The sequence below is a fragment of the Triticum dicoccoides genome, chromosome 1B (genome assembly GCF_002162155.2).
Source record: "Triticum dicoccoides isolate Atlit2015 ecotype Zavitan chromosome 1B, WEW_v2.0, whole genome shotgun sequence".
Lineage (NCBI taxonomy): Eukaryota > Viridiplantae > Streptophyta > Magnoliopsida > Poales > Poaceae > Triticum > Triticum dicoccoides.
In genome coordinates, this window is record NC_041381.1 from 19,365,466 (window position 1) to 19,377,780 (window position 12,315).

A 12,315-nucleotide genomic window follows, 5' to 3' on the forward strand; every position below is an offset into this window, starting at 1 on the left:
AGAGGTTCCCGGTGGCCGTGGTGGTGGTCGTCGGCGCTGGGCCGTGCGAGAGAGAGAGAACAGAGAAGGAGGGGAAGCACGGGGGAGATTGAGAGGGCCGGGGTTAGTGCGTGTCAACGTCCAGAGAGGCCAGAGTGTCGGGGGGGAGGGGCAAGCAGGCAGGTGGCGTGGCGCCTTCGCGCGCGCGCCGTGCCCTCCCTCGCCTCTGCCTTCTGGTAGAGGTTGGGGATGACTTGCACGGGCTAGCAGTGTTGGGCCTCCAGTTGGGCCGCCAGGTAAGTGCAGGTAAGGTTCCTCTCTTTCTACTTATGTTTCTGTTTTTCTATTCTTCTGTAATTGTTTTGACTTAATTAAAATGCTAAGGCATTTTCAGAAACCCTGAAAATAATTGTGGGCTCTGTTTGGAATATTTCCAACAGCCCTCATTTAGTTTCAGAATTATTTGAGCATTTAAATTATTTATAGCATTTAAATGCCCAAATTCAAATACTTTATGGATTAATTCAAAAATCCAGAGTGACCTAGAAAAATGTGCACCATTTTTGGCAGAGGTTCTAAACCAATTCAAAAATGATGAACTTTTCTAAAAAACATTCTGGATTTATTGAGAATATTTTTATTTGAACCTAGTTGAATTCATTTGGTGCTAGGGTTTGAACATCCCCAATTCAAATTTCATAAATTTAGACATGATGCAACAACCAAGCTAGTCCAAGTGCATAGCAAGGCTAGGGATGTGACACTCTCCCTCTCAGTCACTCTCGCCCGCGCCGATACCCATCGTCCGCCGTCGCCGCCGCCGTCGTCCGACCGCCACCGAGGTACATCCTCCTTCCCTCCCTCCTCCTCCCACGTGCCCTCCTCCCTCCTCCTCCCTCCGCCTCCGGTCGCACCCTCCTCCCTCCTCCCTCCTCCGCCGGCAGCCCTCCTCCCACCGCCCCTCCCTCCCTCCTCCTCTGGCCGGCTCCTCCCCCTCCTCTCTCCTCCTTCCCTCCCTTGTCTCTATTCTTGCAAATTGTAGGTAATTTAAATGTATATTTTCGAATGTAGACACTGTAGAATGTAGGTTTTTTAATAGAATAGGTTTTTGACTATTTTAGGTGTTTTGAATAAAATAGAAGTAAGAAAATTTAGGGTAGAACTAGGGTAGTAGAATTTTTAGCAAGTGTTTAATAGAAATAGTTTATTTAGTAAGTGATTAATATAACTAGTTTATTTATATTAAGTGCTTAATAGAACTAGTTTATTTAGTAAGTGCTTAATAGAACTAGTTTATTTATAGTATGTGCTTAATAGAACTAGTTTATCTAGCAAGTAGTTAATAAAACTAGTTTATTTAGTAAGTAGTTACTAAAACTAGTTTATTTAGTAAGTAGTTAATAAAACTAGTTTATTTAGTGTTAGGATTATATATAAGATATTTTGAAGTGTTTTTGTACATATTTTCAACCATTAAAATGCAATGACCATCGGTAAGTGGCCTATGTTTTGCCGGAGTGTTGATTAATTTCTGTTCTGGCAAATTTCAGACGCTCGATATGTCCTTTTTTAATAAGGTCATGCCGGATTTTTTGGGTTTTGCTGTCGAGTTATAATCTTTGAATTTTGAACACAGGAGATGTCTGATGACGATGGGATCCCAGAGTGTGGGTACTGCTACAATGACCAGGGTTTGTGCAACAGGTTTCCTCACCTGCAAAATGATAGGTTTTTCACCGTGAAGCTGGAGGAGACCTTTGATGTTTGTACGGTATGCAACGACAAACATTTCATCATAATTAATATCATCACTTGTGCTTCTTTTGTTCAACATGTAATTTATGGATTTTTTACAATTCGATTAGTACATCCCATGCCATGCTAGACCATATGTATTGGAGAAGCTTGGTTTTGGTTTAAAATTTTAAATGACTTTGAGCATGTGGAGACGAGGGCTCACTTAAGAACTAAATATGGTTATGAGTTTCTGGTTAAGCTGTACAATGCGGTCGATCGCTTCCATTTCGGTTGCTCTAATTGGGAAGCTCTCTTCAAGGCATATGGATTTGAGGAGGGAATGCAAATAAGTTTTGGCCATTAATGGCGCACTACAGGTGCGCCACTAGCATCACGCCATTAGAATTTTTTACTAATGATGCAGCTGTAGTGTGCCATTAGTATGCCTAGAGGTGTGCTATTACTATCTGACTTAGCAATGTCGCACCACATAGAAGTGCGCCATTACTGACAATTTTTTTCAAAAAAAATTCATTTTTTTTAAATTTTTTTTGTTTTTTTTCTTAATCTCGTGTCACTATGGCTTAATCTCGGGTCAATATGCTTAATATCAAGTCAAATCGCACTCCGTGGTCAGACTTTCCGAAAGGTCACCCATCCTCACACTACTCCAGCTCAAGCACGCTTAACTTCAGAGTTCTATCCAACCCCAGCACCAGCTCACTTAACAGGCACTTGTTTATATATCTAACATATCAATCCTATTAACCTTGTAGATGTTTAGGACTTTGTTCATGTTCATGAGTGTGATGAAATTTTGAAAAAATATTTCAAACGTTCGTTCATATTACGTACCATATTTTGAAAATAAATTCCCAAAAAAATTCGAAACTAATTTTTTTTTCTGTTACTAGTGGCGCCATGAATTTTTTTGAGTAGATATTACTAATTCATATTTCGAGTAGATGAATTTAATCCAAAATTTTTAATCCGAATAACTAGAGAGATTTTGCAAATGAAGTCGAAATTCATATTTGTAAATTTTCCCAATAACTAGACCACATATCACATGGAAACTTATTTTCTTTTATTTTTTTTAACATTTTCATCATTTTCTTTTATTTTTTCTAAAACTGAAAAGCGGTCTAGGGGGGTGCATTCGGAGGAATTTTTAGTCAAAGTTAGTAATGACGCACCGTGGGTGCGGTGCGCTAAAACTAGTTAAACTAGTAATGGCGCACCATACCCACGGTGCCCCATTACTAATTTTGAAAAAAAAATAAAAAACAATTTGTTAGTAATGGCGCACCGTGGGTGCGGTGTGCCATGAAAAAAAATAAAAAAATAAATGTTAGTAGGGGCGCACTGAGTGTATGGTGCGCCATTTCTAAGTAGTAATGGCGCACTATCCCCTGATGCATCATTACTAGTTTTGGGAAAAAAATTGTTAGTAGTGGCGCACCGTATATGTGGTGCGCCATTAGTATTTGGATTTTAATGGCGTACCTATATATGGTGCGCCACTGCTATATAGCAGTGGCGCACCACACATGTGGTGCGCCATTAGTATTTGGATTTTAATGGCGTACCTATATATGATGCGCCACTGCTATATAGCAGTGGCGTACCACACATGTGATGCGCCATTTCTAACTAGTAATGGCGCACTATCCCCTGGTGCGCCATTACTAGTTTTGGAAAAAAAATTGTTAGTAGTGGCGCATCGTATATGTGGTGCGCCATTAGTATTTGGATTTTAATGGCGTACCTATATATGGTGCGCCACTGCTCCACACATGTGGTGCGCCATTAGTGTCCATTTCATCTATAGCCATTTTCCTAGTAGTGTAAATAGATATAGCAGTAGCGAGTGCCAGTAGACATTAGTTCCGATTCGTGATGAAACTGAGACTAATGTGTACAGGGAGCTGTGTTCAAAGCCTTGTTTTCTACTAGTGATACAGGCCCCCCTCTTCCTGGCTTCCATCTGGGTTCAGATGAAACATTGGGGATGGTGATTGAAGACCCACATGCAAATAGTTTAGGACACTCGAGGCAGCATCATTGTCGCGGACGACTTTTGTTCCTCCCAAGATGCATCTCATGTGTCGGACTGTCGGTGCACCAATGACATGCTAGATGCACGTGATCACCACCTTTAGTATTTATTACATGCTAGATGCTAGATGCACGTGATCACCACAATCCTACGCAAAGCATCCACTCAGGCTCGGGCACAACAAAAGGTGCATCTTGGGAGGAACAAAAACTCAGCCATACATTGAGTTTTTAGCGCACAGCCTATCAATTACATTGATCATCCAAGTAGCTAGCCAGAAAGTAGAAGGTGCAAGGGATCGCGAGAGGGTCGTTGAAGGAGTTGAGTTCGAGCATCGGAGCTGCGCTTATGAGTCCGCCGGTTGCTCCGGCGTTAGCCGACGGCGATGTCCAGCAGTTGGAGGTGCTGTCTTCTCACCGGGTTACGATGCCGGCGCCCATGAATCCCCTGCTGCTGGCATCCGCATGCTTGGGCTCCTCGGGTGCACTGAATTTCCTTTTCAGCAGGGAAGATGCACAAAAGCCCCCGCTGATTGTGCCTACTCAGGAATTTCTTGACTTGCTAACCCCTGTCAGCAGCAGCAGAAAAAGGCTGACGGTGCCACAAGCTTCTGGTGATGTAGAAATCGGAGTTGATCTAGCTTCTGGTGATGGTATGACAATAACTCTGCTTCTTCAGGGTGTCACCCCTGACGGGGACACCGCGCTACATGTGGTTGCCAGCCATGGCCATGGGGACAGCATAGAATTTCAGAACTGTGCTCGCATCATCAACGAGAGAGACCAAGGCCTCCTGCTTGCGGTGAACAGAAAGGGTGACACGCCCTTGCATTCTGCCGCCAGAGCTGGTAAATCTCAAATGCTTTCTTGTCTCATTCAACTAGCTGAAAGTTGCAACAGGTTGCACGAGCTCCTGAGGAAGGAGAATGTGCTTAAAGAGACGGCCTTGCATGATGCTGTCCGCATTGGAAGAAAGGATATTGTGGACAGTCTAATGGAGGCTGATCCTGATCTGGCTAATTATCCAAAAGAAGGCACTTCACCATTGTACCTAGCAATCTTACTGGAAAAGGAATTCCTTCCAGAGGCACTGCATCTGAAAAGCAATGGGAATCTCTCGTATTCCGGGCCAAATGGGCAAAATGCGCTACATGCTGTGACTGCTCAAGGCTCAGGTACTAATTTTCTATTTTCAGAGTTACGTAATACAAATTACCAATAGAGTAAATCTGTAGATGCATACATCATTTTAAGCTTGAAATTCAGTGGCCGCCAACCAATTTTGTAAAAAGAATCTGCAGTACATATGTTACGATGTGAATGATGGTACTCCCAAAGTAGTGATCTAAACGCTCTTATATTTTTTTCCGGAGGGAATACAAAATTTCCTGCCACTTTTGCTATTGAGGTCGAATAGACTGTACACATGAAATATCTGCCTACATGCAAATATGACAATTTACCCCCATTAAAGTTATTTTGTTACCTTTTTATTTACCCTGGTAATTGAGTGCCTTTATGTTCCATGCCAATAGTTGAGTCGAACCTGGCTGTTGTTGGGTTTCTCCCACAAGATCAATCGCATAAAAAAAGCATGAATATATACAATCAACATTTTACCCAAGTAATTAATAAAAAAAAGGTTTCTATCATGTCCTTGTTTTCTTCTCTTTCTTTCTTAATTTTCTGATTTTACATAACTATGTAGAGGACCAACTGACCAAGAAGGGCCTGGCCGGTAAAATCTGTGGCCATGTGCCAAACTCTAATAATAGCCTTCCTTGCTAGAGAAAAACGTTTATATCACTTGCAGCGTGGAACCGAGTCATCGTCCAGTTGCGTGCATAAATGATATTTGAGGTGTTTTCGTTTTTATTGTGAGGGAGGTATTCTACTTAATTGCTCTAATATAGATTTTTTTAGCATTTTGATGAAAAAGCCTAAAAAATCAAAGATGCTTCCTCATTATGCCTCAGATGATTGGATATACTAAGGCCCTTGGGACTAATGGAGCCATTTAACAAAAAAATGCCTCCAAGCATCGACTAAATGAGACATTTTGGAAACTATTTCCACAAATGGCAGGAAGCCTACAAGTGAGTAGCTTATAGAGTAATAGACAATAGTAGTCATAAATACCATTTGATTCCTATCACCAATCATAAGCCTTCTACGGTTGACTTCGTTGCTGCAACTTCTTTACTGCAAGACGACAGCTCGCTAGTTCGGATCCTCAAACTATTCGTAGTGGGAGTAACATGCATGCCATGTAAGAAAAAATAGTGATATGAAAATATTTAAAAAGAAGAGAGACAAATGGAGTAACATATTATGTTACCATCACATAGTGCTTTTCGATGAAAAATGACTCTACATAATAAATGAAGATTTCTAGGTTATCACACATATGAACTAGTAACCACTATGAAGTTAGTAACACTAGTCGCCACCCGTGCACCTGCACGGCCTAGCCATTGTAGTGATACGTATTTGTCAATAAATTTGTATTCTTATGTATAATGCAAGTGTCTAAATTTCAAATATCGTACATCCATAAAGATGTTAAGTGATTCATACAATGATATCAAAAAAGACTCACATGTATTGTAGACTTCATTATCGGGAAGAGTGCATCTGATTTCCCATCTATGTTGCGAAACTGCCACCACCACTGGTCTGAATGAAGCCATCATGTCATAGTAGCAAGAGGCACCTCCTCGTGAATTTCACAACACCTACTGAGGGAGGAAGAGAGTATGAATTAATTTGATTTATATGGCAAGCTACACATCTTCCTCATTTATTTAATCCACACTGTAGCACATATAACACAACTCAACAAAAGTTGGGAGAAAGATACAATAAACACATATCGCACAACAAAATTTGAAGCGTGAGAGGCATATGCTGCATGGTAAGTTTCATTTTGTCCAAAGATGATGTATATATAAATTATTTTCATATACTAAATTAAGGTTATATAAATTATTTTTGTAAGGGTGGAGATCCCATACGTATGTGGTGATTTTTTCAATAGCAAATCACCTTATAGTAGATCTTGACCATCAAATTTACTATCTAATGGCTAATCTTGATAATATGGGTTAACGCAGAGTCTCGAAAGATGCCTCCAATTAGTAAATATAAGATAAGATAAGATATATATGCATGTTACAAGTCTAAATTATTCTCCACTGTGACAAGCCTCATAGGGGCAAATTAAACATAGAACATTTCCCTGAGTGGTGCAGGCACAGGCTGCCTCTAGCCCAGGCCTGCGACCAGGCCTTACACCAAGCCAGCCAACCCGAGCATGAACACCAAGATCTACACGAACATAAGTATGAACCAGAAAACAAGGAAATTGTGGAAGCAACTAAGTGAGGGGTATCAATAAGCGGGAGCCCCTCAAAGGTCATTTTGGTGGGCTAAGAGAGCACCACTTGGCGCACTCTCAGCCGCCGCCACGTGTCGCGTGTTGGGCGTTTCCTCGGGATTTCATTTTTTCTGTATGCGTTTGCGGGGTCTAAATTATTTCTTCTCGGTTTTTCAGATTTCACCTTGGTTTCCCTAGGTTTTGAAAAAATCCAAAAAAATTGCGTGAATAAACGCATTTTCTTTTCCCCCGCGAGAAGCATAGATTTATTCTCGTGGAGGCACTGATTTGTGTCCGCGAAAGGCAAAGTTGTGTCTATCGGAAAAGGAAAAAAAATGTGTTTTTTGGCATCAAGCGAATACAAAGAATGATGAACAACATCATTCTTTGTGTTTATCGATAGACACAACTTTTCCCCCGCGAGAAGCATAGATTTATTCTCGTGGAGGCACTGATTTGTGTCCGCGAAAGGCAAAGTTGTGTCTATCGGAAAAGGAAAAAAATGTGTTTTTTGCTTCCACGAAAGGCACATATTTACTTTTCGTGGAGGCACAGATTTGCTTCAGCAAGAGGCACGGACATATGCCTCTCGAAAAAGGAAAAGACATGTTTTCTTTTCTTTTAGTTGTGTCACTCGAAAAAGGAAAAGAAATGTGTGTGTGTTTTTTCTGCGAGTGACACAGATTTGCTTCTCATGGAGGCATAAAATTTGCTTTCACGGGAGGCACTTAAAAAGAAAGAAAAAGGTGGGGAAAAATCGTGCTTCAAGCATCAAGCGAATACAAAGAATGATGAACAACATCCGGCCTTTACATTGATAGGATGCACACAACCAAGCACCAACATACTAACAAGGAAAAATAGAAAACCAACATATCAGCAATAGTAAAGTCATATAGGCACGTTGCTTCACTTCTCAACTCATGAAGGGGACTCTAACTCACGTTGAGTGTGGAAGCCATGCAATTACACCAATATATAGCTACGGCATGAAGCTAGTACTCCCTCCCGTACTCAAGCTACCACCTGGACATCGGCACGTACGGCAGCACTCCGGCTAAATATAACTACTACCTGTATTGGGATTAATTACTCTTACAGCGGTAAGGTCGTCTGAGAAAAGAACGGAATATCTCAAACTCTTTTCCTACCGGTAATCCTCTTGCCGTCATGTTGCTTAACTTCCCTTCGACTAACAAACAAAATGTCGCATTTTCAGATATAATGAGAGGACATGTGTTGAAATGGAACAATAGCCTTACCACTCATGGGGATATAGACGGGAGTACACCTCTTCACTTCACTTCAGCCTTCCGGCATTCTAATGGATTCAAGCAATTATTAGAAGCTAACCCAGCACCAGTGTATCAGGCAGACAACAACGGATTTTTCCCCATACATGTTGCTGCCTCTATGGGCGCAAAACATACCATAATCACTCTACTTGAGAAGTTACCTAGTAGTGCCGGATTGCGCACTGCTCAAGGACAGACATTCCTTCATGTCGCCGTTGAGAAAAGAAGACTGAACATAGTCACCTTTGTCTGCCGAACTCCATCTTTAGCTTGGACATTAAATATGCAAGACAATGATGGGAACACAGCAGTGCATTTAGCTGTGCAGGCTAGCAAGCTTTATATTTTTGGTTCCCTATTCGCGAATAAGGAAGTGCACTTAAGTCTAGAAAACAACAAAAAACAGACTGCCCTTGACATATCCAGAAGCTTGCTTCCTAAAGGAATGTATTTTAATTGGGTAATATACTCTCACCTTTATCAATATTCTACACTTGGTCTTTGGAAGCAAAACAAAATAATTCATGTGTCATTACCCATATGGTTCTCATATTCCTATTTTGTTCTTTCAGAACACTGACAGCCTGATATACAAGGTACTCACGTATGCTGGTGCAAAACATAGTTGTCTCCGCTGGGATAAGGTTGAAGAAAACTATAGCCGCCAATTGAAACCAGACGAAGCGGCCATAGAGGAAGGGAAGGTGAAAGATTCAAGCCAAATGCTAGGAATTGGTTCAGTCTTAATAGCAACTGTGGCGTTTGGTGCAACCTTTGCTGTTCCTGGAGGTTTCGTAGCAGACGATCATCCCAATAGAGGCACACCAACACTTGCTGGGAGGTATACCTTTGACGCATTCATGATGGCCAATGCATTAGCTTTTATTTGCTCCTCAACAGCTACCATTGGCCTCATGTATTCTGGATCTCCTATGGTTAACTTAATGAGCCGTCAAATCAACTTAGGCACCTCTGTGTTCTTCATGTCAAGTTCGGTCACATGTTTGTCTGCTGCTTTTGCACTGGGTGTGTATATGGTGCTAGCTCCGGTAGCACATGCTACTGCCATTGCTATCTGTGTGCTTAGCCCCCTTGTGGTGCTATATAGAAATTGGGAATTTTTACTAAAGGTGGGTATTCTTGCACGGCCGATATGCGTCCGGACGGGACTAAGTCGTGGATTAACATGGTTAGCATGGATAATCATTAGCCGAATGTTCATAGAACTCTGGCCCTTCATACTTATCTTCGGTTGGGCTGCAATTGCACAGAAGCTCCGAAACCACCTCTGATGACAAGAAGCATCAAACATGTGATGAGCTGAAACTAAAGGAAGTGGGTCTGATAAGCTTTGTGACAAGTCATTCATCGTTATATATTTGTTCAGAACGTATGTTACGGAAGTTTTGCTTTGTGTTTGGCAACGTCTGTAAGTTTGTTTGTTCAGAGTACTTGTGCTTCTAATAAGTAAACAATGTTTGCGATATTTTTCATAAGACTGGAACCCAAATGGTTGTCTCTACCTGATGCTAGTGTGTAAAGAATGGCCGGCTGAGTTTGCATGCTGTGGCATCATGTCACGAGTATGTTATCCAACCAGTTTATCATGTTGAATATTTAACTCGAGTTAGTGCTTGACATTTCCCCGGACCCTGCGCAAACTGGAGCTACATGCACCACCGGGCTGCCCTTTTTTGGTGCTTGGGATTACAGGTAAATGAAACATGGATATGACTAATTAGCAGTATGTAACGAATAACTATACGTCACAGCTGTGTTGTGTGGGTCGTGTTGTATGGAGTTACCGAGTTCTGGTTGTGAAGAAAACTATGAATAGTCATCGTTTTTTCCTGAATCGATCAACCTGAAGACGCAAGCTTCATTGTGGTCGTTCAGGCAGCAGAAAAATGCACCATCAACACGCCACACAGCGGGTGCACACCTCATCTAGACCTTATTGCCAGGACTGTTCAGCTAGCTATCCTAATTCCTAACAATGTGTGGCAATGTTTTCTTTGGTGCTATGCATATATTGCCCTGGTGCTGAAAGTTTATTTACTGTCGATTTGTGTGCTATAACTTAGGCAATCTGGAACCATTGTAATATAGCTAGTTTTGGAAACAAGATGATCAAGACTCCTTTTGAGACTTTTGTTTTGCTGCTTGCACTCTTCCGACTACTTGGGCAGGTATTCAGAAGGGGGTTGACGTTCTTTTCTCAAGAAAACAGAGGATATTTTGCGCACCAATGGTGTGATGCTGAGGGAGTGAATTGCAAAAAACATCGACACTTCAGGCTAGGTTTGCAGGTACCACACATATACGAAATTGTGCCAAAAACCATTAATTTTTTTCATAAACTTTTGCAAAAAACACTAGTTGCTTGTTTGGACCGTTTTAAGTGCGTTTATGACAAGGGGGGCCCGCATCCGTCGACGTGGCAGCACTGTTCACACGGCAACACCGTTAGACGGCGTTACACACCGCTGGCGCACCGGTTCGAGCCGGGCCGCTTAGTCTTCGAGCCGTACCCCGCCCGGTCTGCTCCTCTCACTCTCTTTTCCTCCCCCGCACTCTTTCCTCTCAGTCATGGCGACGGCTGGCGTCGCAGGCGGCGACTGCGGCGGCTCTGCCGGCGTTGGAGACGATGGTCCACCTGTGGGAGATATATGCGGGAGCTCAAACCCTAGCTGGCCGTCGGATACGAGCAGCCCCAGCCAGAGCCCCCAGCACTGTCTCGAATATGCGGCGGCAAGATCTTGGGCCAGGGCAGTGAAGGAGAATCCGTCGGAGAGTCACCGGATTGCCTCATCATTCGGCGGCGTCTAGTGAGTTTCCTCTTCCCTCTTCCCTCTTCGCTCTTCCCTCTTCATGTAGATCGATTCTAGGGTTAGGGTTAGGTTTTTTGGCATTGTTAATTGGTGCTCTCTTAATTGTGATTTAGTTGCGGTTGATTTGTAGTTAACAGAGTAGCTAGTTGACATAGTAGTTAACAGAGTAGCTAGTTGATGATGTAGTCAGCAGAGTAGTTAGCAGGGTACTGTACTTGGAGAGATCAGTTTGCATTGGTTTGACAGTGAAGTTGACTGTTTTCAGAACTTGACAGTAGTTTTCAGAAGGTGTTTGTTGTTTTCAGAGTGTACTGTACTGTATTGTAGCAATTATAATGTTGATTACTCTGTTAATTGGTGCTCTGTTTTAGGAATTATGCATTTTTTTACAGTACATTGTTGCTCTGTTTTAGTGCTCTGTTAATTAAGCTATTTTAATTATTTGTGTGTAGTTTGAATGATGATGTTTGGGAAGTTAGAATGCACTTCCATGACAGAGACAACTTGGAGAGATCAGTTTGCATTTCAGACATAACATATTATAATTTGGTTGTCCTAATAGAGACAGAGGGATATGGGCTTAATGATTTCATGCATTTTGTGAGGGATCCTGGTGTGGGGATTACAGGAATGGATGAAATTTGTGATGATGATAAGGTGGATGAGATGCTTGACCATATTGCTAACAATGATCAGCATGTAGTGAACTCGACAGTGGTTAGGGGCACTGATCCAAGACCTGCAGATTTGAACTCAAGCTATCTGGTTGAGGAGCAGGTTCCTTTGAGCCATATAGGAGAGAACCCTGTATATGTAGTAAATCCTTCTGGTGTTATCTTAAGATCACCATCAAAAAGTATAATACAGAGTCAGCCAGAGGAGCAGTTTTGCAGAAAACTTTGTTTCCTAAATGTGTATCAGTTTAGGAGAGCAATTCAGACATTGCACATAACTCAGAATAGGAATTATGAGTTCCACAGAAACTGCAATGACATCATCATATTTGTGTGCACAAATGCAAAATGCCCTTTCTTTATTG

General features: G+C 41.9%; 1 protein-coding gene across 1 annotated transcript; it reads left to right on the top strand.

The window, feature by feature from the left end:
- Positions 1-4,052: 4,052 nt before the first annotated feature.
- On the top strand, positions 4,053-9,904 carry LOC119299780 (protein ACCELERATED CELL DEATH 6-like). The gene is made up of 3 exons (XM_037576922.1): positions 4,053-4,949; positions 8,370-8,905; positions 9,018-9,904. The coding sequence occupies exons 1-3, from the start codon at positions 4,124-4,126 to the stop codon at positions 9,735-9,737; spliced, it is 2,082 nt and encodes a 693-aa protein (XP_037432819.1). The 5' UTR covers positions 4,053-4,123; the 3' UTR covers positions 9,738-9,904.
- The last annotated feature ends 2,411 nt before the right edge of the window (positions 9,905-12,315 follow it).